Below are 27150 nucleotides of genomic sequence, written 5' to 3' on the forward strand. Positions count from 1 at the left end.
TTAGCCATTGCCAAAAATTGATATTTATATGCAGAAATACTAATAATCATGTCACCCACATTTTTATTTTTTCCTTGTGATTCGAAATTCGGATCACTTAATGTACTAGTAAAATATGTCAAAAAAGCCAGATCACATAACCACTCCATGTTGTAGCTAATGATGATCATCTCCCCTTTGATCAGCAAATTTCGAAATCTCTGTAGAAGCTTACTCCAACTCAGCCACCTCACATCTGTGTAATATCATATCTGCTTCATTTTCATAGAGGTGCATTTTGAAAAGTTTCCTTTGAGAGATTGTCCTCTGATGGAATTCACGATTTTGAAAGCTATGACCATAACACTTTTAGTATTTAATCTTTTTCTGGCTAACACTTGTTGGTGGATGATACAGTGGTAACTCAAAAAATCTGGAAATTCATCCTTTTGGCAGATTGTGATGAATCCATTAAGATGCCCCGTAATAGCTTTAGCTCAATATGTTGTTATTCATACTAGCTTAAATAGTGGTAATTTATTTTTTTTCAATAAAATATTTGAATGCATTAAATATATCAAGACCTCTAGTTCTTTCTTTTAATGAAACCATACCCGGCAGTTCTTCTCTAGTGGCAGAATCATCAAACCCATACAAACAAAAACGAGCAATTGAGCTGTATCACTGACATCTGTAGATTCATCAACGGGTTATTTCTAAAGAAAAGTATACACAATTATATCAGCACACAATTGTCCATTCACATTTTTACTCATTTTTTTGATGCGTCGCATCACAGTATTTCAAGATAATTGCAGACCTTGATGAGCACTTTTAATTTCATTTTTGTTCTTAAAATTTTTAAAAATAAGTCTTTGATGAATTGACCATCAGAAAATGGTTTGCATTTTTTGCAAGAAGATGACTCACTTTAAATAATGTTAGTTACTGCAGTAGATTGTAAGTCAGGTGTCATGAAGAAATTTTGTTGTGTGAATAATCTGGATTTTAAGTTTTTATTTTATTTATTTTATTTTTTTTTTTTTTTTTTGTCACTATTATGCTGAAAATCCGATTGGTATTTACCCTGGAGTACGTTGAAGTCTTTCTAAATTTTGTTTTTAGGGTCAGTAGTCTTAACGAAGGACCCTTATGTCACTCATTTGTCCGTCTGTCTCACAACATTGTATCTCTGGAAACACTTAACCTATTGATTTGAAATTTTGCATGGATTTGTATATCATGTGGGCCAACAACGCCACATTGATCGTTGTTGACACAAATTTGTCTGAGAAATGGGGGATGTAAGATGTGGGTGGGGGGGACAAAATGCTTGTCGATAACCTATAACTTATACACCGTTGGAAAGAGCTCAGTGAATAGATTTTAAATATAATTTTAAAATATTTTTAAAATTAAAAATGTTGGCACCAGACAGGAAAATGTGAGTGGTTTTCATGTCCAAACCCCCCCTCCCCCCATTCCATTGTAATGGAACCAAGAATTTAAAAATCACCTTGGCTATGCATTATTCAATGCTTATCAAGGGAAAACTATTCCGACTGAAATCTATCATTTACTTTTTGTGTTAAAATTTAAAAAAAAAAACTATTTTGTATTGCACTTCTTTGTACTAAGTAACACTCTCTGTCTAGTGACAAAAATGTTGCTAAATAGTTAGTTAATAATTCTATAAAGGTCATTTATAAATTTTGCAACGAGAAGTATTTTTTAACAATTTTCAAAGCTGGAGTTGTTCTGGCAAGGAGGTACTCAGAGCCGGTGGTGGTGGGGAGGTGCTTGCACAGAGTCTTGCACGGCCCTCACCTGCAAGTCGCTTCTCCCACCCTTGTCATTCACAACTGGAAAGACTCAAATAAACAATGTTTTCATTAGTTCCTCAGTTTTAGGCCAAGCCAGGGTACTAGAAACTTTTTTTTTTTTTTTTTTTTTTTTTTAGTTAACATAAAGCTCTATTTCAGATACTACACTAATGACCATTCATGACTACGGACCCTTCATCCTTAGTGCCCGGCATTCAGTAGTTGATAGATTTATTTAGTTAGTTAGTTATTTGGTTTTTAGGAGCATTAGCAACTAAGGCCATATTGCTCTGGGGATATACGGTGGTCATTCTCTGACCTTTCCGTATTTGGTGGTCACGGGCTCGAACTCCGGTCTAATCAAGAAGAGTGTGCTACGCACTGCTGCTCCTGGCTACGGAGACGCAAATCGATTTATTTGAGTATAGCCATGGAAGCACTGCAAATCAAACATTTTTCTTTTATCATTACAAAAAAAGTATTCTAGTTCCTACTCTTGGTGAAAATGGTACATTTTACTCTTTTTCGTAGTACAGGTGACCCCCGCTTAATGCTGATAATTCATTCCTGAAAAACAGAGCGCTAAGCGAGCGCTGTATTCCCGTAATGTAACATATGTATTTGTGAGTCGCGGTCTATGCCATAGGATATTTCCTAATCAATAATAAACGGTAGTGAAAAGATGCAGAAATGTCGGTCAAAATATTTAATATTAAAAATTTTTACATATAAAATATTCTCCGTTACATACTTATCAAAATTAAACTTTGAATGCCACTTAAAAACCATGAATTTATTAATCCGATGGCCCTGGGCTGCAGAGTTTTCGTAATTTTGTTCGATTTTGGGTACTATGACCGTCTTCCTAGTAAACTAAAAGGGGTTTTAGAAGTTCTTTGAAAGTTTCAACTCCCTGATCTGCACTTGCAACTTCTCCCTGGATTTTAAATCTATCTTACCAGCTCTTACTAGCTTTAAATGGTTCCACTTTTTTTTTCTTTTTTTTTTCTTCAGATCATCATATAGGCTAATTGCTTTTTCTTTAATAATATTTAACTTAACTGAATTGTGCATTGGATATTATCTTCAATAAAATTTAGAAGTCTCTCCATTTCAATAATAATAATCTGCCCTAGTTGCTTGCAGTGAAACAGCTATCTTTCCCGCTGCTAAAATTAATACTTTATTTTTTATAATTGTTTTTGCATTTGAACCTGCCAGTCCTAAATTATTGCACCATCCACTTGTCATTGAACGGAATTGATTTGCTTCAAAACGTATAATTTAATTTTCGAATTCAGTATTTTTCTTGCCTTAGTAGGCTTCCTACTGCATCCAGACATTGTTCCTTTTTAATTATTAATTTCGAGTAAACTGTCCATTACGGACGATGTCAAACACTGTACCGAATGATGACTAGACTTCGGACGATGTCAAACACTGTACTGAATGATGACTTGATCATTTTTCAAAATGTTGATCTTGGAACTATGTAACAAGTCACCATAGTGCAATTAAATTAGCATGGGAAAAAATTTTGTAAGTCAGCATGGGAAACTTTGCTATTCATTTTCAAGCTATCGACTACATCAGATAAAATGTTTTCGTTAAACATGCCAAAAATTCAATCTGAACATTGCAAAAGAGCGTTATAGTGAGTTGTGACAGTGTTAGTGAGAATTTGGTTATAATATAAGAAGAACAATGTTATAGCAAAACAGCATACAGCGAACTGCATTATAATATAACAAGGGCTTGCTGTATTCATTTTAAATTAACGTTTAAGTACTGTCCAGTTATTAATATTAAGTAAGCTAAATAAGAATTCGACACATACACTATGCTCTCCACAACGTAACTGCACGAATTTTCATTAGACAAGCATAGCAGCTGTGCGGCGCCGAGTAGTCTAGTGGTTCAACAGATTTTAATAAGTGTATGCAGTGGGGGGGGCATAATAATAAAAACATTTAGATTTTGACTAGTCTATTTTTTATATATATATTTAAAATTCATTGTGATCGACTTGTTGCCCCCCCCCAATCTATTTCATTTTATCTAGTATGTTTTATCGTTTCATGCTTTAACTGTTTTATATTGTATACTCTTTTAAAATAATATATTAAACTGTTGTAATATCATACTTTTACATTTTATAACTTTTGACTTGGCGCATTATAGCCTTACATGCTAATGCACCATAAAACCTTTAAACAACCAACCAACCTCTAACAAATGATAGTTACGTGACGCTGTCGTGAACTTAGACAATTTAGCTGATCAATTACTAGCTGAACTGCCTGCATACAAATACTTTTCTTTAGCCATGGATGAAACTTCAGATTGCACAGATACAGCCCAGATTGCAATTTTTCTGAGATTCTTTAATAAAATGGTAATGTATTTGTTGGGACCACAAGCTCTACATGGACGGTCAACAAGAATAATCTAACAGAGTTTTAAAATTATTAATTTCTGAAGAGTTTAGAATTGAAGATGTGCTTTTCGTTACAAGAGATGGGACTCCAGCCATGGCAGTGAAAGCAGTGGGCTTGTTGGCAGGCTTAAAGAAACAAAACACAATATTTCTTGTTACTGCATTTTATATATACAAATTGTATATATACTGCAATGCTATGTTCAAAACTGAGTGGGACTTTCACTTTCTCATTACTCAAATTACCAAATTAGTTAATTTTCTAAGATCAAAATCAGCATTGTTACACAAGAAGCTAAAACAGTTTTTAAAAGTTGTTCGGCCAGGCTTTTAAATTAAGTGAAAGGCCACTAACCTTAACTGTTGAATCTCTGGTGGGCCAATTGTCAGTCAGTGGGATGTCTTTGTGTGTGCTTGGTGCAGGGAGTGTGAAGAAGTTAGGTGCCAATTCAGCATTCTGTTAGGCATCTATGAGAGTTTGAGGTGTAGGGTAGACGCCCTCAAAAGAATTAAAATGGATGGGCACATCAAGCTCTCAGCACCAGAGCTCATTCTTGTGCATCAGACAACACAGCAGCAATCTTCACGGCAGAATGAGCTGGTCCCACAGGAGCTAGTTATTGTCAATCTGTCAGGGAATTGGGAAATGTATTGTGCAAAAAGGATAGGTGGAACAGGACCAGGGTATGTCTGCCAGTGGCAAAAGTTTATGGCATTAGAGCAGAAGTCACAAAAGGTGATGTGGTTGTATACATTAGCAATAATGAGATTAACTGTAAGAGATCTGTTGACTGCTTTACAATTACAGGTCAATGTTGAAAAAATGTCATGAGTTAGGGTTAAATTTGAAAGTGTCTGCACTTCTGCTCAGAAACAATAGGAGGGAATATATGATGAGAGCCTTGTTAATCAGTTTGGCCCTGGAGAGATTGTGCAAGGCTCATGTGGTAGAATTTTTCTCAGTGTGGTCTGTGCTTGTTAACAGAAGAGACTGCTTCTACAGGGATGGGATACCCTTAAATAGAAAGGGTGCAAGAATATTTGCTGATGCTATTGAGGCAGTGTTAGGGGGGTCGGAAAACTGCGAGCTTGTGGGGAGGGTACACAGACGAATAGATTAACAGTAGCCACTGGCAGAGGCAAATGTGATTCTTACACTGCTTCTATTGGAATGAGCAGCAACCTGGAAAGCGAGGTACTGTACTGTACTGGGGATATAAAGGGCTGCTGAGAGTCATCACGGAACAAGTAAATACATGGGCTGTATTAGAGTAACTAAGAGTAAGAACAGGTGCGTGTACACCAATTCTAGGAGTTTAGTAAATAAATTTGATAAATTTGAAGTGCTGGTCAAAACATCAAAGGCAGATATTGTTGGGATATCAGACTTGTCACACAGATGTAAGGAATGCAGAATTGGAATTTGGGGAGTACAATGTGTATAGGAATGGAGGGGTTATGCTGTTAGTTAAGAAACACACAAATCCTAAGGAAGTGCATCCAGTTGACCTGGGAGAACAGTGCAGTGTTGAGTCAGTTTGGTGTGACAAACACTTGGATAGGGAAAATGAGAGTAGGAGTGTGTTATAAGCCAAATGACTCTGATGAGTACAACGAACAATTATGCAGAAAAATAGTGGGCCAGTAAATCAGATTGTCTTATAATGGGGATTTTTTTAACTTCCCAGATATTGGCTGGAACGGCTCCTCTGTAGCCGGGTGGGCAAGAGCAGCACTGCGTAGCACACGCTTCTTGATTAGACCGGGGTTCGAGCCCGTGACCACCAAATACAGAGGATGCGGAAAGGTCAGGGAATGACCACCACATATCCCCGGAGCAATATGGCCTTGGTTGCCAATGCTCCTAAAAACCAAATAACAACAACATTGGCTGGAACTTGTGGGTTGGTCACTCGCACACTAGCAAGGCTTTTGTGGATTTATTGGATGATTGTTTTCTACAGCAGCATGTTCAAGAGACAACTAGGAGTAATACTGTTGATCTGATTATCAGCTGTGATTCTTAATGCATTAAGAATCTGCAAATAAAGGAACCACTAGGTGGCAGTGATCACAGTGTGCTGATGTGTCATTTACTCAAATATGTAACTACCATCAAGGATAAAGGGATGGGATTTTGATTTCGTAATGATAACTACAGTGGTCTCAGACAGTTTTTAGATTCTATGCAGTTGGGCCAAGTGATAATGTTAAAAACAACGAATTCTAAATGGGGAGCATTCCAGGAATTAATCTTGGACGCTACTAGGCTTTTCATACTACCTAAGAAATATTGCTCGAGGTTTAGGCCTAAATGCATGTCAGATGAAGAAATGAAACTCATGGCAGAGACGAAAAATGCAAGAGATGCATATAAACTATCAGGTGACACAAAGCCTAGGCAGATGTTAACTCGTCTGTAATCAAGTCATAAAGGAAGTTAGACGGGCAAAGGCAAATTACGAGAAATCTTTGACAAAAGATGCAGAGAAAAGCAGCAAAGAGTTCTTTAGTTATGTAAACTCTAGAACAAAGAGGATCAACCAGATTGGTCCACTTGATATTGACTGTTCAACTGTTGATGATCCTGCTGAGGTAGTTGACAAACCGAATGAGTATTTTGCATCTACATAAGGAATTCTATAAGGAAGAGAAGACAGAAGTTTATTAAACAGGCAGCTAAATGATTTTGTAAAAATGGAGAGCAAAGTGGAGGAGAAATTGTTGAAGTTAAACCTAAAAAAGGCAGATGGAATCTATCCAGTTATATTAAAAGGGGTGGCAAAAGACTTAAACAAACTTAGCCATAATTATGAGAGCTTTCTTGGACTTATGGGAGGTCTCCATGGACTGGAGATGTGCAGTGTCCCCAGTTCACAAAGGGGTTCTGGAGACGCGGCACATCTCCAGTTAAAGGGTGACATGAGTAATTACAGAACTGGTAATCTTAACTTCTGTTCCAGGGAAAATAATGGAGTCACTTGTTAAGGAAGGAACGCAGAACCATCTAGACAAGACTGCAGTTATAGTTCAGAGAAAGCATGAGTTTGTTAAGGGAGTCTTTTCTGACCAATTTGATTGGATACTTAAGGTCACAAACGAACTGGATAAAATAATAATATTTTGATATTGTGTACTTGGATTTTAAGAAAGGTTTTGATACTGTTGCACATGGAAGACTACTCTACAAATTAGAGCTGTATAGCATTAAGAGCAAAGTGCTGCTATGAATAACGGGACGATTGAGTTTGAAAGCAGTGAGCACTGCTCTTCGTGGACTAATGTTATTATTGGAGTCTCCTAGGGTTCATTGTTTGTGAATCTCCCAAAGATGACTGTTTTCCGACCCACTTAACACTGCCTCAATAGCATCAGCAACTATTCTTGCACCCTTTCTATTTAAGTGTATCCTATCCCTGTAGAAGTCTTTTTTTTTTTTTTTTTTTTTATGAAAACCCCAAACATGAAAGGTATCAAAACCTATAGTACTAAGTACCGTGCATGGGTTGAAAGAGAAGTATGGGGGTGAGGGGGATGCCGGAAACTTTGATCTAGACTAAACATGGGTTTCACCACTTAAAGCCTCCAATAAGCAAAGTGGCGGTATTTCACCGGTTGATGAAAGTCATCTACCACCTAATCTCTCCTGTTAGCAAGCACAGACCATGCTGAAAAAAAATTCTACCCCATGAGCCTTGCACAATCTCTCCAGGGCCAATTAATTGGCAAGGCTGTTATAGTGTCTGAGCAGAATTGCAGACTGAAGAATATTCAACTCTTGCTCAAGACTTTTCAACATTGACCTATATTTGTTAATTAAATCTGCAGGTCTCTTACTCTTAAGATCATTAGTGCCAACGTGTACAACAGTAACACCATTTTTTGCCCTTAAAAGATATCTGCTCTGCATTATCGTTAACTTTTGCCCCTGGCAGATATATCCTGGGCCTGTTCCACCTATCCTTTTTGCATAATAGTAGTCACTGAATGGGGATTTCAATTTCTGATGACTGAAATGACCAAATTGGTTAATTTTTACAGTCAAAATCAGCTCTGTTACGCAGTAAGCTAAAACAGTTTAAAAGATGTTGACGTTGAGTTTCCTGACTTTTATTCTTACAATGACATCATCATCAGCCATTTTCAATCCACTGCAGGATGAAGGCCTCTCCAGCAACTTTCCAGTTCCTTCTGTTTTGAGCACTGGCCATCAGTTGTACTACCAAAAAACTCATGAATTTCATCTATCCTCTTCGCCTTTGTCTTCCAGGTTTTCTTCTAGCTCCTCTTGGGTACCATTCTGTTATTTTCTTAGTCCATCTGTCATCATGTCTTCGAGCTATGTGTCCTGCCCAAGACCATTTTAGTTCTTTAGTTTTGATAAGAATGTCCTTTACTTGAGTTTGCTCCCTAATCCATGTGTTTCTCTTCTTATCTAACAGTCTGATTGCCAATATAATTCGTTCCATTCTTCGCTGTGTATTTCTCAGCTTCTCTTCCATTCTTTTGGTGAGTGCCCAAGTTTCACTTCCATAAGTCATGGTGGGGAGTATACATTGATTCATTATTTTACGTTTCAGACAAACTGGGATATTGCTCTTCAGTGTGTGACTATATTTCCTGAATGCTATCCATCCAAAATTTATTCTTCTCTTGACTTCCAGCGATTTATCATTGTTACAGCTAATAACTTCTCCCAGATAAGTATATGACTCCACCTTTTCAATTACTGCTCCTTCAATCATTACTTTTGTTTTAGCCATATTCATCTTTAGTCAAAAATCCTTACTAACTGTGCATAACTGATAAGATTTTCCTCTAATTCTTTGGGATCGTGGCTTATGACCACAATGTCATCTGCAAATCGTAAATGGTTTAGGTACTCTCCGTTCGCATTGATTCCTTTCTGCGACCAGTCTAATCTTCTGAAAGCTTCCTCAAGGGCAGCAGTAAACAGCTTCAGAGATATTGTCTCCTTTCTCGATTTTAAATTTCCTACTGTCTTAGTCTAGTCTAATAAAGGAGGTAGCACTCTTATATATTTTCTTCAAAATCATAATATATGGGGTGTCTATGCCTTGTCTTTCCAGTGCCCGAAACATTGCCTTATGCTGTATGGAGTCAAATGCCTTTTCATAATCCACAAATGCCAGGCATGATGGTGTTTTATATTCATTTGCTTTCTCCATTAGCTGTGATATTACGTGAAGGTGATCCATAGTTGAGAATCCTGTCCTAAAGCCAGCTTGCTCTTTCGGTTGATTCCCATTGAGTATTCTTTCTAATATGTTAGTAATGACCCTTGTGAACAACTTGTAGATGTGGGATAACAAGCTAATTGGTCTATAATTTCCAATTTCTGATTTATCTCCTTCTTATGCAGCAAAACTATGATTGCATTATTCCACTGGTTAGGCGTCACACCTTTTCTAATGCACTTTGTGAAGAGCCTTGCCAGTTTTTGTGTTATGTCTCTTCCTCCCAATTTTAACAACTCTAGAGTAACTTCACCTCCCCCAGAGCCTTTCTGATTCTTCATTTTCTTTAATGCATGTTCTACCTCATCAGGAAGAATATCGGGTATGTTGTATGTGTTGCTACTTTGCAATCCATCTTCCCCACTGCTGGCATCATTCCCTTGCTCCTTGTATAATTCTCTATAGTAGTCTTCTGCTATTTGAATTATGCCTTCTCTGCTGTTTATAAGTACACCATCGCTGTTCTTCAGTTTCAGTATCATTTGCCTTTCTGTATTACTGCTCATGGCTGCTGATTTAAATCCTCTGTTTTCCCTTAATGTTTGTTCTACTTTTCTTGTGTTAAATCTTCTTATGTCCTCTCTGAGTCTCTTTCTAATGGCTTTGCATAACTCAGTATACTCAATTTTCTCCCTGTCAGTGTTTTTCTTGCTCTTCATTTGTCGTCTTCGGTTCATCATGACTAATTTTTTTTTCTTTGGATTTCTTTTTCCCTATAGGTTTCTTGGGCTTTATCACTTTCAGAAAGTTGTATTCCTCGTTGATATCTTGGTCCTGAGCAGTCTGCAGAAGCTCAAACTTGTTCTTAAGTTCCAGTATATACTGCTTTTTCTCCTCCTCTGTTATCTCAAAGATCTTTGTATTATTTACTCGAGTCAGTTTTTTCCTTTCCTTTCCTACGTCTATATCAAGTGTACATCTTACCATTCTGTGATCACTTCCAACATTTACCTTATTCAGGAATGTAACATCATTCACAATATATCTTCTGTTGGTGAGGATGAAGTCTATTTCATTAGTTGTTACTTAAAATGACATGAGATGGTTAAGCAAGAAAAGAATATGGGATTTAAGAAGTGAAATTTTCAGTTTTTTTTACAGCAAATTGAATGGCCTGAAATAGGTGAAGCCCAGTTTTAATTGGAACTGTGTGAAGTTATAACAAAATCAAGGTTAACTTAAATGTAAGTTTACTCTGTAAAATTTTTGATATAGCTACATACCAACTACAAATAACTTGAAATCACAACAGTGGTTATAAAGATTCTTACAATGTTTGCGTAAACTTGGATTTGTGAAAGTGCTGCTTTTTTTTTTATAAGAGTACTTAACTACTCTTAAGTACTCTTATAAAAAAAAGTTCTTTGGTCCAGACAACTTTCACACACTGAATCCTTTCTTAAGCTTTTTTGATCCTATCCAATTACCCTGTTAGGTTAATTAATGACCAGCTTCTACAAACTCCACTCTGTCGTTCAGGTGTTCACATTCTAGTGCATGACTTTTGTGTAGATATTTCTGTGGGTAATTTTCTTCTGAGTTGGCATCTGCAGTTCCATCACCTCTTTGTTTCAAACGGATCAGCCTTGTGCCTCAGCTCAACAATGTCCACTGCCTGTTTATTTCAACTTGCAGAACTTTCTCTCCCCAATGTATCCTTTCTACTTTTTTTTTTTTTTTTTTTTTTTTTTTTTTGGCATATTCCTTTACATGTGTTTCCTAAAAATTTACTATCTACAGAAATTTAGTGTAAAGTCAAGTATTTTGTATCTTTTGAACTTTCAGCCTACTCGCAGCAATGAGATACTATAGATTCTAATACTTTTGGTGGGAGTAGGAATTACTTTTGAAATAAGAGAGCATCTTAACTACTTTTGTAAAATATATTATTCTTCTAAAATTTATATCTTTTGCTGATCAAGGAAGGAAGACCTGAGCACATTCTGTTTTAGGGATTTTTTGATCAAGAAATACAGTCAGTTCTGCTATGATGCACATTTTTGCAACACAAATTTGCTCCAATGTGACTGATATATTAGGGAACAATGTGAGTATAATGAGATTTTCGCATTCACTTGTGTGTGATTTCTTCTGCAAGTAACACTAAGTGAATGCAAAACCCAATGCCAAGCTGAACGTAGCGGCCTGCGTAGCAATACATACAAGTTTACAAAGCTTAAAAAATGTCAAATGTGTGAGAGCTATATTTCCCATTTACTGTAGTTGTTATTGGTTGGAGATGCACTTTTGTTATTCACAAAGATAATGGGTGATATTGTAGGCCGATTAATGTTTTCAGGAGCTCACATTTTTCTGTTCAAACAGAAATTGAGGTGTGATAGCATTGAGCAGAGGAGCACTTTTCACTTAGTGCAATCTAATTATAAATGGTTAGTGAACTTGGTCTTACTGCATTTGCGATAATACTGATAGCTAGAATTTTGTGGGTTTTTGCATTATTATAATGAAATGTTTCTGCTTCTGTAAAATCTTCAATCACATAAAAAAACAAATTTTCAGAATCTTCTCTTCATTCCTATTTCTTAAGCTTCATAAACTTGTTACTCCATATCTGACTTGTGCAATTGTGTGTCTCATGTTCATCTTTATTGATTGCTTATCTTTTTTACTGTTTTAAATTTCACAATCCGAAAAAAAAAAAAGTCAGTGAACAAAAATATCAAACAACTTTCATATCTTGTCAAGATAAACTGCTATACAGATAGCCCTTGATTTGCGTCTGGTTTAGGGTCCTGCGTGGACAGGCGCAAATGGAACCATTTATATAATTGAGTCAATCGGAAATCACAGGGTTAGGTTCCTGGCACCAAAAATTTTACCTACCACTTTGCATCAGTTGTTTTATTTTATTAGCATTCTTCATAGTTGTAGTAATAGTTGGAGACATATTCATAGCTCTACACACATTAGGGTGGCTTTCATCAGATTATATCCTCCAAATATTGTGCTAGGATTCAATTAACTACTTCTACCAGACATGGCATGTCTTTATTCTATTAAATTAAAAACTTTATAGCATGATTTATTAATAGGACAATCAATAAAAAAAAATGTTGGCGTAATAAATTTCCAACACGTGTAAATAGCGTAAACAACAACCAACTGAATGCTTCACCACGTGAACCTTTACTACCGCATCCACAAGTCGTTACATTGAGGGCAGGAATCTTTCTCATCTCTGATACAAATTTGCTAATTGCTGATTGGCTCAGATTGCTAAATCACGTGAACATTGCAGGATACATAGCACAGTATGATGCTGATAAATTTTGTCTGACGGTTTTTAACTTGCAATTTATAAAAAAATTGCAAAAAAAAAAAAAAAAAAAAAAATGGCATTGTGGTTAGTGATCGGCGCAACTCGGACCAGCTCAAAACAAGGGCTACCTGTATTTACTGTAATATTTATTTATTAGAAATTTAAGATGTTTAAACTTGTGTTAGCAATTTTATTGGGTTTCTAACTTTTTTTTTTAGTGCTTTACTTACTAGACTGAACATTTTATTTTTTTCAGTGCTCTGCCCCATCCCTATTTTTCCCCATAAGCCCTGGCATTTTTAATGCACGAAATACCATAACACAGATTTTCAGGAACACATGTACCACGTTATACCAGAACTGACTGCAATCTGAAACATTTTTTTGATCACCACCTTTCCTATGCATGCATCAGAAACATAGCACAAAAAAAAAAAAATGAACTATTTGACAAGATAATGTAATTTTATTATTGTTCTGTATGTTAATGTAATGTAGAATGGAATAATGTGTTGATCTCTAGTTAGTATGCATTTCCATTGATTTAAATATTTGGATGGCTTTTATTTTATTTATTTTTTTTATTTTCTTTAGAGATCCAAAATTCATGGAGAGGACAATGAAACTTCCAGGAAATCAGCCAGTAAGATTTTCTAGATGCTTATAAAGATCTTTACCCGTCATCATAAGTACTCTAATTACACTTGAAACTTTGCCTGTGAAGCGTTAGTATTAGTATTGAGCAATGCAAGAAAACAAAGCTTACATAATATATACAACACAAGATTCATAAATTTATGTGTTTCCAGATCTTTATTTAATCCCTTATGCAGATGTTTAACTGCATAAGTACTCTAATTGGAGACTGATTTCTCTTTGACTAATGACTAAAGGGTTTTTTTTTTGTTATTATTATTCTTTTTTGTCATCCAGCGTATAATTAAAATTTCTTAAATTGAATCTGTCACCTTGAGTTATCCTAGAAATAGAAAACTTTCCCTCATTAAGTTTGTCTGATTCCTTTTAAGGCCTTTTTTTTTTTTTTTTTATGTAAACCCCAAACACGAGCGGTATTAGAATCTATAGTACTTAGTACCATGCTTGGGTTGGAGATTGAGAAGACGAAAGAAGATATTTGTTGACATTTGACTTGAACTTCTGTAGACTGTAATTTTCAGAAAATACGTATGAAGCAAGGTTGTTCCAGAATACGGCAGTTGAATGAATAAACGAGGAAGATGAAAAGTTAGTTCTGTGAATTTGAAGTTGGACAGTAAATGGATGTTGGCTGGTGGCGGCACGTGTTCGGACTGTTTTGAGAGAGAGCGGGAATTATAGAATCCAATTCAGAAGAACAGTGCCCGTGGAAGTATCTGTAGAAGAGGCATGCAGCAGAAACAGTACGTCTATGAGACGGCGAGTGGAGCAACTCTGTTAGAGATGAATCATTAATTAACCTAACTGCCCTCTTCTGAATGGAAGCAAGAAGCCTGAGAGAGGTTTTGGGGGCACCACCCCAGATGTGGGAACAATATTTCATGGCAGGGCAGATTTGCGATTTATACAGAGTGATCAGCTGTTTGCAAGAAAAGTAACACCGAGAGAGAAAGAGAAAACCAAGTTTTTTAGATGCAGAGGAAGCAATATTTGTAATGTGCTTGTGCCAAGAGAGATTGGAAGGCAGGGTTAATCCCCAAAAGAGATATATCATTTGGCCTAGAAATCGGAGTGTCGCTAAAGATAATCATAGGAGCAGAAGAATCCTTTTTTTGAGATATAAGACAAGACTGAGCTTTAGAAGGGTTGAAACCAACTAAGTTGTTTTTGCCCCGCTGGAGAATTACCTGAAGATCGGCATTTAAGGAATTGGTAGCAGATTTTCGAGAAGTTGAAGCTGATTGAGCAGGACAAAGTTTCTCAAAATGGAAAGTGGAATGCAATATGCTATCATCGGCAAAACTATGGATAGGATTTCCAGTTGATGGAAGGTCATTAATATACAAGAGGAAAAGAGTGGGGGGAAAGAACTGAACCTTGTGGAACACCAGCATTAGTGGAGAAGTTAGAAGACAGAGCCATCTACTATCACCCTCAGTTAGCGATCAGCTAGAAAACTGGATAACCAATTACTAAAAACAGTTGGCAAACCATAAGATGGAAGCGTCTTTAGAAGACCTTTATGCCAAATACGATCGAAAGCCTTTGAGATGTCAAGAGCAACTACTTGTGTTTCACCGAACCTGACCATTGAGTTAGTCCATAAATGGGTAACATAAGTCAGAATATCACCATTGGATCGCCACTGACAGAATCTGTACTGGCGATCGTTAATCAGATGGAAAGTTTCTAGGTAGTTTAAGAGTTGTCAGTTAATTGATTTCTCCATTACTTTAGAAAGAGTAGAAGTAATTGCAGTGGGGCGATAATTGGATGGGAGGGATTTGTCACCCTTTTTAGGAACTGGCTGGATATGAGCAAATTTCCAAGCAGAAGGAAAAGCACCTTTGGAATAAGAAAGTGAAAAAAGGCAGCAAAGAATGGGAGTAAGTTCATGAACACCGTTTTTGAGAAAAAGTGGAGAAATACCATCTTGACCTGGAGCTTTATTAGCATCGAGATTCGTCAGAATCCTTCTGACATCCTTTTGATGGAAGACCACAGGAGGCATTGAATGGAGCGTGTTGGGAATGATGTGAGGTGTTTTACCAAGTACATTAATACCTTAACCTGGTAGTGGTAATGCTCAATTTTGTATCAAGGGATATTGCATAACGTGACACCCTCCCCATAAGTTTTATCCTTGATATTTAAAAAAAATGATAATAGGTTGTTTTAATCTTTTTATCAATAATTGCAATAGCTAAGTCTACTTTTTAATAATTCTAAATTTTGTATATGCATGTGTTTTATCCACCAGAAATGCTCATTATTGGACTTTGGATTATATGCAATTGCATGTAACACAAACAACATTCTTAAACTTGCTTTCTCCCCCCCCCCCCTTTTTTTTTTTTTAATGTTGACTTGGAGAAATAACAAGGCACTGTTTCATAGTTCCAAGCAGTTAAATTAAGGAGTAATTTTTCAATGAGCATTGGAAAGTTTCTCCTAACGTCATGGGAAATGTTTTAATGCTATTTTTTCTCATGCTATCAGTACATCAGATGGATAATTTTTTTAACCCTGCCAAAATTTAAAGATTTTACTACAGATGGCATTATTGTATTCTGCTCAATTTGCTAAAAGACTGTTCTATGTGATAAATTCTAGATTGATCAACCTGTAAAAACAGCATTGCACATTATGGCCACGCAAAAGAAAAGCAAGGAAAAATTTTCAGAGCAGTCACTTTTAATCAACCCATGTATTTCAAAGTAAGAGAAAGGTGATTTTTCAAAGGATTTGTCTTGCCCTAGTAAGTGCCAATATCCCTTTTTGATAAGTTAAACAATTGAATCTTCAAACAGTTTTTGAACAAAATATTGTATAAATCAAAATATTCCAACCAAATCTACCTTGAGAAAAAATTACCTTAATGCTGTTTATAACAACATTATTTGCCAAATTGATCAAGATGTTAGAGAAAAACAACATTTGAACATTTGACAGATGTTTGTGGCTGCTATGTTGCACATTTTATATGCAGAAAATTCGATATAGAACTTGTCCTTATTTACTTGCTTTTTAAGGCCCCCAGAAAGGTGAGTTAACTCTACAATAGCAAAGAATTATTATGGCCAAAATCAAGCCATACCGAAAGAGTCTACGTTGTAGTGATGCTGCTTTGTATATGGTAAAAGGCTGATCTGTGTTACTTGCTTAGCATATGGCTTACATAGATGGGCAGGGGCAATTTGGGAGAATTTTAGCAAAATTAACAAACTTATTTCTAGTATTTTGTCAAAGGCACCTCTGATAATAGCAACTTACTGAAATATAGTACCTGCTCGTCCTGTGAATTTATAAATAGGGGAACTATATCGTTCCCCTATTTATAAATCGTGTATGGTAGATTCTGTTGCAGCAGCGTACTGTCATTAGTGTCTTTAACAACCCTGCCAACCTTTGTATCATCTGCAAACTTGGACATTAAGCCTGATATACCATCATCAATATCATTTATAAATACAGAAAACAACAATGGACCCAACACTGAACCCTGGGGGACTCCACTAATAACATTAGTCGATGAAGGACATTGATTACCACTGTCTTCTCCCACTCATTTATCCATAGCAGCAATTTGCCTCCAATGCCGCACTGCTTCAATTTGTGCAGTGCAGCAGTCTTTCGTGTGCAACAGTATCAAAAGCCTTTCAAATATATGATATCAAAGTTATACTTTGCATCCAGTTGCTTTGTGACCACATCATAGTATCCATCCAAATTGGTCAGACAGGACTTCCCCTTAACAAACCCATGCTGTGTCTGAGCTATAACTGAAGTCTTGTCTAGATGATCCTGCAGTGCTTCTTTAACCAGTGCCTCCATTAATTTCCCTGTAACAGAAGTTAAACTAATAGGTCTATAATTACTTGTCGCCCTTTGATCCTCCTTTGTGAATTGGGGTCATGTTTGCACGTCTCCAGTCCATGGGTACTTCCTTTGCTGCCTCCTTTAGTATACTGGATAGATCCCATCCACCCCAGGTGCCTTTCTTATGTTTATCTTCAACAGTTGCTCCTTCACTTTCCTCTCAGTTATTATAAAATCATCTAGCTCACCACCCGAGTTTAGTTCACCTCTGGCATTCTCCTTCCTGAATGACTCCATGTGTGAATGTAGATGCAAAATGCTCATTTAGTTTGTTAGCCACCTGAGCAGGATCAACAACAGTTGAACCATCGATATCCAGTGGACCAATCTGATTCATCCCCTTCCTTCTATAGTTTACTTACGTAAAGAACTCTCTGCTGTTTTCCTTTGCCGAAGATTTCTCATAATTTGCCTTTGCCTGCCTAACCTCCTTTGTGACTTTGTTACAGTCCAGCTTATCTATCGTAGGCTTCCATGTCACCCATTAATTTACATGTATCCCGTGCATTTTTCTTCTTTGCTACATAACTCATTAGTTCATCTGACACCCATTTAGGCCTGAAGCTTGAACAATATTTCCTAGTTGGTATGTAAAGCCTAGTAGGCTCTGAGTGCCAAGCGATAGTTCCCAAGCTATCTTTATAGTGTGTTTTTCTGTGGGCGAGTACTAGTTCTTTAATAAACCCTCCACCACTCTCAACGTTACTGCTTCCCTTGCTGAGCAACGTCAATTCTTCGATGCTAGCAACATTACTGCTATCACTAGCGCCATACTGCTCTCTTCTTGTGCTGATCACTTGGTCACTGGTTGGGACTGCTCTTGCCTCCACGTGGTGGGGCTGGTAACATGGGAGAAGGAATTCCTTCTTCCAGGGCCAAAAGGAGCAACAATGGATTGCAAGGACTATCCATCACTGGAGCCCACAGGTGACAAAGCTGTTAACTCTGTCTCAGAACAGGAGCCGAATCGTTCAAAGAGACTTCGGATGGAAAAACAGATTTTAGATATGCCTACATTTCATATAATGCACTCGCTGTCCGCATAACCTGTCGGCAAGCTATCATCTTTTCTGATACAGAAATGTTTAGAATCGGCTGTTGGATCCCCTAAAATGGTGAAGCATCTCCAGTCTGGAGATTTTAATTGAAACATCAAGAACATCACATTCAGAAAAATTGTTAAAATTAACAACCTTTAACAATATTCCAGTGTCAGTCTTGCCCCATAACACTCTGAACGCCTCTAGAGGCGTTATCAGCAAATGGGACTTACTGTCACTGATGAAGAATTAGTACGAGATCTTAGCAAGCAAATGGTAACACATGCATGGAGAATAATGACTAAAAAAGATGGCAACCTACTACCAATCAGGTCCATCATTTTAACGTTCAGTACTCCGACACTTCCATCTTCTGTTAAGGCAGGTTACTTAAACTGCAAGATTCGGCCTTACATCCCGAATCCCATTCGCTGCTTCAAGTGCCAGAAGTACAGGCATTCTCAGACGACATGCCGAGGCGATGCTGTGTGTCCTATTTGTGGCTCCAAGGAGACTGTACAGCTTCCACTCCCACTTGCCCAAACTGTAAACGAAGCCATCCTGCATTTTCTGAAGCATGTGACGTTTGGAAAACAGGGAAAAAAATGCAGAAGTATAAAGTAGAGCATAGTCCCATACCCTGAAACAAGAAAGCAAATAATGCTAACCATGCGTAACCGATCATATATATCAGTCACCAAACTCAGCTGCAACTGAAACAGATATCTCCATAGAACTGAATATTTTCTTTGCCACCTGGGCCAAAACTGTACTAACATGCAATAAGAAAGCTACAGTCAATGAAACCAGCAACACACCAATCAGTATCCCAACTGATGCTATATCAGCCTTACTGGAAACGACAAAATTAGCTACTGTTGAAAATCAGAAAAAAGTGAAACCACAAAATATCAACATGGAAATGGAGGTTCAATCAGAAGATAATGACAGTATTAGAGTTATATCCTAATGATTCCATGGATACAGGATGCCAACCTTTCCCAGAAATGAAAAATCAAAGGTAAACATGCAGAAACCTCAAAAAAAAAAAAAAAAAAACAGTCAGATCAATCTTCCTCAAATAAACCCAATCAATGAACAAATTCCTACAATGGAACTGCAGAGGGTTATGCAGTAATATAGATGACCTGAATGATTTACTCATACAAACTAATGCCGTAGGAGTGTGCTTACAGGAAACACTTTTATTCTGGATTCTGGCACTCCTGCTCATGGAGTGCCAGAAACAAGCTATTCTTGTTAAAAATATCATACCACCAAGACATCTCCAGCTACAAACCTCCTTAAAAGTTGTAGCAGTTCGGATGGCAATGGGAATATCATTAACTCTTGCATCCATTTATATCCCACTAAATTATCCTTGCTCTCAGACTTAACTTGATAATCTTATCACACAACTGCCACCTCCTGTATGTTTACTCGGTGATTTTAACGGATGCCATCCATTGTGGGGGATCTTCCACCATGGATAGCAGGGGCCAATTAATCAAATCATTCCTAGATAACCATAATCTGACTATATTAAACTCTGGCTCTCCGACTCGTGTTTAACTACCTGCAGGGGCTACATCAGCCATAGACTTATCCATCTGTTCAGCATCTCTTTTTCCAAACATGGAATGATTAGTGCTGAATGATCCATTCCAAAATGACCATTTTTCTATTATAAATTCAATTCATACGCAGGTCATGTCATATCCTGAAGGAAATACTTAGTTTCCACAAAGCAGACTGTGAAAAATATTCCACTTGTGTCCTACTCAACAACCAATATGTACAGAAACAACATATTGGTGAAGTAGCTGATCACATTACCAGCCAGATATTATCGGCAGCCGAAATTTTCATTCCAAAATTCAACCAGAGCAAGCGGGTACATCAAAACCAGTGATAGAATCAAGATTGTTTCGTAGCGAAAGTAGAAAAAAAAACCACGCCTGGAATCAATTTTGCAAGTTCCCAACTACCACTTATAGTTTTCCAAAAACTGAGAGCCAAAGCAAGATAAATTAGGAATAAAGCAAAACATGACTCCTGGATTAACTTCCCCTCAACTATTAACAAAAATACTGACACTGGGATTATCTGGGAAAAAAATACAAGCTCTGAATGGAAATTTTCTACTGTTCTACTGTCTCCAATAATGCAATGGAATGGGCAGGACCTATCATCTCCTACTGACATCGCAAATGCTTTAGCAGAATCTTTCTATAATATTTCTGCCTCTTCCACTTATGTGACTGCTTTTCAGCGAATTAAAACTAATGAAGAATGTAAAAAATTGAATTTTTCAGCTATCTCTCACTTCCATATAACCATCCCTTTACTCTAGATGAGCTGAAGGAATCCTTATGCAAATCTCCAAATAGTGCATCAGGACCTGATGGCATTCACAACACAATGCTTAAACATCTGCGTGAAGCTGATCTGTACACACTATTGCTATCTTATAACCGGATCTTCTCAGAAAGCACATCCTCTCTCATGGCGTCATTCCTATATTTGTGCAGTACCAAAACTGGGAAAAGATACCTCTCTAGTTCAGAATTACAGACCAATATCATTGACAAGCTGTTTGAGCAAGATCTTCGAAAGGATGGTGCATAAGAGGCTCACCTGGATTCTAGACCCAAAATCTGCTTTCTGATCACCAATATGGCTTCCATAAAAACAGTTTAACCCTAGATTTACTTGTCAAAATTGAATCCAACATACATAACACCTTCATCAGGAGACAACATCTAGTGATGGTCAACCTGGATATTTAGAAAGCATTTGACACCACATGGCATCATGGTATTATCAAAGGTATGTATCAGTTATGGTTGAGAGGCTATCTCCCTCAAATTATTCAGAACTTTTTAAAGTTACGTACCTTTCAAGTCATATCAAAAATTCCTATCAACATCTCACATTCAAGAAGAGGGTGTCCCACTGGGTTCCATACTGAATCCAACTCTATTTGCAATTGGGGGTCAACAATATATTGGAAGATGTTCCAAAAACTATTGAAGTATATATGTATGTAGATGACCTCACCATATCGTGCCAACCACAAAATATGAATACCATCAAAAGACAGTTACAAATTACTCTAAACAGAATAGAATCGTGGACTTTACACAATGCTGAACAGAAATCCACTACCACTTGTTTCTGCAAACTCCAATTACTTTATCCTGATCTGAGTTAAAAAAAAAACATGGGCGTAGCTAAAATTATCTTTCCCGGTCAAAACAGCGCTCAGTGGGTGAGGGGAGAAGGGTGACAAAATCGCGAATGTGGATGTTTTTCGCTAATCCTTGTTCAGTATGTGTTATGCTCTTGTAATGGAAGTTTTCATCGTTTGCTTTTAATTTATATGCTTATAAATTGAATAAATTTATCAATTTATAAATTGATCTGCTTAAAAAGTGATAAATCTACTGTTTTGCAGTGTAAAACAGTCTTTTTCGAGTGTGTTAACGGACGAAAGTGACTTTATTGTGGACAAGTTCTTTCTAACAAGAGAATAACAAGAGAAATGTTAAAATATCAAAGAAGGTGATGACATTAGCAAATAAAATTGAGTTATTAGACAAAATTTCTAATGGTGAAAGTGTCTCCTCAGTGGCAAAACATAAAATCAATGAGTCAACAGTACAATCAATCAATTGGGCGCCTCCGCAGCCAGGTGGGAAGGAGCAGCAGTGCATAGCACACGCTTCTTGATTAGACCGGGGTTCGAGCCCGTCACCACCAAATACGGAGGATGCGGAAAGGTCAGGGAATGACCACCGCATATCCTGGAGCAATATGGCCTTAGTTGCTAATGCTCCTAAAAACCAAATAACAAACAACTAACAATCAATCAAGAAATCGGAAGAAAAAATCCGCCGTAGTGTCTGGGAAAACGCGCTAATTGAAATTTGCTCTGTAACTCATGAAGTTAAATTAGAAAAAATGGAAAAGGCTTTAAATCTGTGGATAGAAGACCGAACTCAAAATAAAATTCCGTTAAGTTCACTCATCATTCGTGAAATGGCAAAACTCCTTTATCAACACTTTAGCGAAACTGGTGATAGCGCTGGCGGGATAAGTTTTTTTAGCTAGCAAAGGTGCTGGTTTGAAAGATTTGTTTGAAATTTCTAATAAATATTACATTTAATATTAAATTGTTTCTTATTTTCATTTTGATGCCATATGCTTGCATTTCACTATGTACATGTACATAGTCATATTATGAAGGTACATATAATACATACATAGACAAAATTTTAGACTAGTTTTTCTTATATATTTCATACTTTGGAACGGAACCCTTTTATTACTCAATATTTGCGTTTTCGGTATTCTCTGCATTTCTCGGGAACGTAACCCCTGCAAATAGCGGGGGTTTACTGTATACATGCACCTGTTCCTATTCTTAGCTACCCTAACACAGCCCATGTGTTTCCTTGTACCGCAATGACTCCCAGCAGTCTCTGAAATCCCCTGCATCTTGTTTTCCAGGCTGCTGCTCATTCCAATAGAAGTAGTGCAAGAATAACTTTCACCTCTGCCAACAGCTACTGTTAGTCTATTAGTCCGTGTATCACCCCCAAGCTAGCAGTTTTCTGACCCACCTAACAGTGCCTCAATATCATCTGCAAATATTCTTGCACCCTTTCTATTTAAGTGTATCCCTTCCCTGTAGAAGCAGTCTCTCCTGTTAACAAGCACAGACCAGGCTGAGAAAAATTCTACCCCTTGAGCCTTGCACGGTAATTGTAAGAATTGCAATGCATATATATTATTAGCATTTTGGTGCATATTTTAGGGCATACTTGCACTGTTTTTTAGTGTATGTAATCTGATGTGTACTCATTAATTTTAACGAATCAGCCTAATTTTGCTTAAAAGTTGAAAAATATGTTGGCACCATAAAACAAACACGAAACTGTTAAGCTCTTTCAAATTTAAATTGGTGTAGATGTTCATTGCACAACTTTGGCAGTATTCAAGAATAACAAATTTGTATAACATTTGAGAAAACTTCGACATTTTCAATTGAAGAGAGAGGATTTCTGCCAAAATGAGTAACTTTTATATGTAACACATATTGTAAACCTGAATATAATAATGTAACACTTTTTTTCAGTCTCTTGTGACATTCTCTATGGCTCAGACACAGTAATTGATGTCAATACAATACTAGAAACTTGCTTTATTTTTTTACACAATAATAGCTTTAACATATTAATAAATAACTTATTTTCATTTGTGATTAAATTAATACAATATTACATTAGTTAATAAAATTTTCATATTTGTATTATAACATTCAGTTTGTTAATAATAATATGCCAAACAACCATTTTGATGAAAAATTATATCACATAATCAGACTTTATAATTTATATAAAATGAAACAATAATAATAAATTATCGTGTGTCTGCCAAAAAGCATCAGATACAAAACTAAAGGCACCAGTAAAGAAGGTTTAAAAAAATAACTACTAATTCCCAACCAATGAGGCACCAAGCAATACTACCACCTGTTTAAATGTCTCAGTTAGATCTCCACATAGATGCTTAGTTTTGTAGAACTTTGTGGCTTGCAGAACTCTAGCCTCTTTCAGTATGATTATCTATTTGTATCTACAATTAGTCTCATTTCCCTTGTTTGTAACCTCTCAATTAAGCTGCAGTATGAAATTATAGGCTGTATTATGAGAAATTAATGTTAAGTATATCATATGTAGCTTGAAGTACTGGAAGCTGTAAAGAGAGTATTAGTAGATGAAAGACCACAGAATATTGAAGACTGTGTTAATTGGGCTCGACATCACTGGCAAGAGCAGTATAACAACCAAATCAGGCAGTTGCTGTACAACTTTCCTCCCGACCAGGTAAATAGTATTATTATATCATTGAACATAATATTTTAAATAAAGCTTTTAACTGTTTTTATGGTGATGTTTCAGATTTTTTTCACCTGCATTAAGCTGATTACTAGTTTTTTTTTTTTTTCTTAATTTTGATATATACAGCACCACCAGTTGCTTAAAAAACCTTGGATTTTTAGAAATTCTGTAATACTTCCAAAATTAACTGAGTTTGTGGGCCATTATTTTGCTGTAGAGAAAGAGATATTAAATATTTTCATGTATTTCCTCTTCCTGAGAAACAAGAGAAAAAAAAATCGAGCATCTCATGATATTTGTGAAGTGCTGTTATCATTACTTTCCTATGGTTTGATATAGGTTTAAGCCCGTTCACCTATGAAAGTACACAGCACTTGGTGTGGAAATCCCCACAACAAAGGCCAGAGAGCCATCATTTTGACGTGCTATTTTTTGTTGTAGGATACCTTCTGTTGAAGAAGTTCTAAATTCCTCTGGCAACCTTGGAATGGTATCACTTCTCTCTCTCTCTCTCTCTCTTGTATAAAAACTTACTGTACTGTTTCAGTACAAAAGAAACAGTGAGAGGGCAAGTTTTGCAGCAGAATGTCTTTAGAAAACAATCCAGTGACAAGTCTTCCGAATTGCAGGCAATTATCACATTGCCCACCTGTTTGCTAAACTATTTTCTGATGGGGATAAGAAAATGTGTGCAAGGCATAATGCAAGTGATTTATTTTGTGCAGCAGTATTGCAATGAGTTAAATATCAGTGACTTGTCTAATTAACCAAGAAGCAAAGCAAAAGATTTTGTAAGCTTTTGTTTAGCACTGAATGAGAGTAATGTCACAAATAATGCTGCTTTCACTGTCATTTAGGGAGTAAAAAAAAATTTTTTTTTTTTTTTTTTTTTTTCAAATGGTTGAAAAACTAGCTAGTCTTAGTCTGTGGATCAACAAACGGGAAGATTTGTTTTTGATTGTGCATGTGTGAAACAACAGAAAAACTTGAACTGCCATGTAGAAAGCTGGAGGGGTGCCAAAGATGGAGCTCCAAGAATGATCAGAAATCAAACAGGTTTGATGAGTAGAATTAATAAGGAAGTCACTTTATGGAAAATTTGAAGTTCGAAAATGTTATGAAAGTTGTGGTGTTGACATTTGTTCAGTCTTGTGGATTTAAAATCATTAAATCATCACCAGTCATCACCATTTCCCTCCCTTCCCCTCTTTTTTTTCTCTCTCGTGGAAATTGGTGCTAAATATGGGGACATTTTGCATCATACTGGAGTTCAATGGCTTAAGTTATGACAGTTCAAAACATTTGTGGTTTTTCCTGTAGACTGGTAGGAGGCAAATCATGTTAATTGATTTTATTTAGCTTGGTTTCTAATATTTTCTCTCTTTGGAGACATTGCTACTTATTTAAATTAAGAGGTATAGTTGAGATTGCAGCAGACAACAGTCCTGAACTTGTATGATGATATGAACACAATGTCATACTTTCATTTGCTATTATTCGTAGTGGTAAGAGGAAGAACAAACATCCTATGTGATGAATTATTTTCGAGTAGTGTTATTGTCAGTTATTTCTTTGAACATGTAGCCAAACAAATAGATTTGGGGATGGGTCATTAGTTATGGATGTGTAAGCAGAAAAAATTGGGCATCATAAATCTCTGTTATAATGGTGTGTATGTTTTATATAAAATTTATAAAATGTGCATAATATAAATTATATGCCTGTGGAATTGCATAAGAAAATGTTCAAGAATTATGTTATTGTCTGGTACTGTTTAGAATGTTTACTACTTTGGCCAAACAGACCTCTGTTATGCTTAGTTCCCTCCAAATTATATAAAAAATTAAATGTTTTAATTTATTTTGAATTTATGAAAGATGTTTCTTTTTCAGTTGACTAGTTCAGGTGCTCCCTTCTGGTCAGGTCCGAAACGTTGTCCTCATGCACTGAATTTCAGCATAAACAATGTATGTATGTCTATTGTTTTATATGTGTAGTTAAATTTTTTTTTTTTCTGTGATGTGAATATGAAATAATCGAATAAAGCTAACTGATATTTATCTTATCAGTGTTCTATAGAAGGCAGATTAGAATCTGCATCTACAGAATGATTCTATATTTACATACTTTTGCAAAGTAGTTTTATCAGTTTTTAATGAAGTTTGTGCTATTTTTAAATGCACAGATTTTTTTTTTTTTCCCCTCCCAATAACAGACCTACAAATTAATCAAAATGTGCTCAAAAGCCAGGGTTAGGTGGCTCTGCTTGTGCTTGGCCTCGGTATCCAGTAGCGTTTGGCACACAGCAACATCATGTAGTCCCTGATTTGGCACCTGGTCTGACTTTTGGTTATTCCAAAAATTAAAACAAGACATAAAAGAAAAACAGTGAGTTGATTTAAGAAATCTATAATCAGATATAACAGACTGCCTAAACGCATTCACAAAAGAAGACATTCCAAAAGTGTTTTGAATAGTGATGTACACAGTGCGGTTGTAGAAGGAAATTATATTGAAGAATATTAACAATGTAAAGATATTTGTCATTAAATAAAGTATTTTTTGGAAGTATTCTCTTAACTTTTTGAGCAAACAATTCTATTGGCAACACATCCCTCCAACTTACACCTGCATATTGATTTAAAAAAAAAAAAAACAGCAGGCTAAAGCAATATAAGCAGATGCTCCTATTCCCGTAAATGTAATCATGGTATTGGCACGTACTTTCATGGCTGCCAAATTAAGATACTTGAAACCGAATGCTTTTTTGCAGTCGGAGATACCAGCACAGAGTATTATCAGATCTGCTCCATCAACCAAGTCAAAGCAAAAACGTATATGTAATGATGAAATGGTACTGAGTACATCATGGAACAATAAGACAGACTTGC

At 36.4% G+C, this 27150-nt stretch overlaps 1 protein-coding gene across 1 annotated transcript in view; it reads left to right on the forward strand.

Moving 5' to 3' along the window:
* LOC150086946 (ubiquitin-like modifier-activating enzyme 1) overlaps positions 1–27150 on the forward strand; it is a 354098-nt gene that overhangs the window by 284503 nt on the left and 42445 nt on the right. Inside the window, 3 exon segments of the mRNA XM_090372833.1 lie at positions 13372–13420; positions 24098–24244; positions 26152–26226. Of these exon segments, the coding sequence (XP_090228959.1) occupies positions 13372–13420; positions 24098–24244; positions 26152–26226 (271 nt within the window).

This window comes from Mastigoproctus giganteus, chromosome 4 (genome assembly GCF_048544385.1).
Source record: "Mastigoproctus giganteus isolate SK-2022 chromosome 4, ASM4854438v1, whole genome shotgun sequence".
NCBI classification, from domain to species: Eukaryota; Metazoa; Arthropoda; class Arachnida; order Uropygi; family Thelyphonidae; genus Mastigoproctus; species Mastigoproctus giganteus.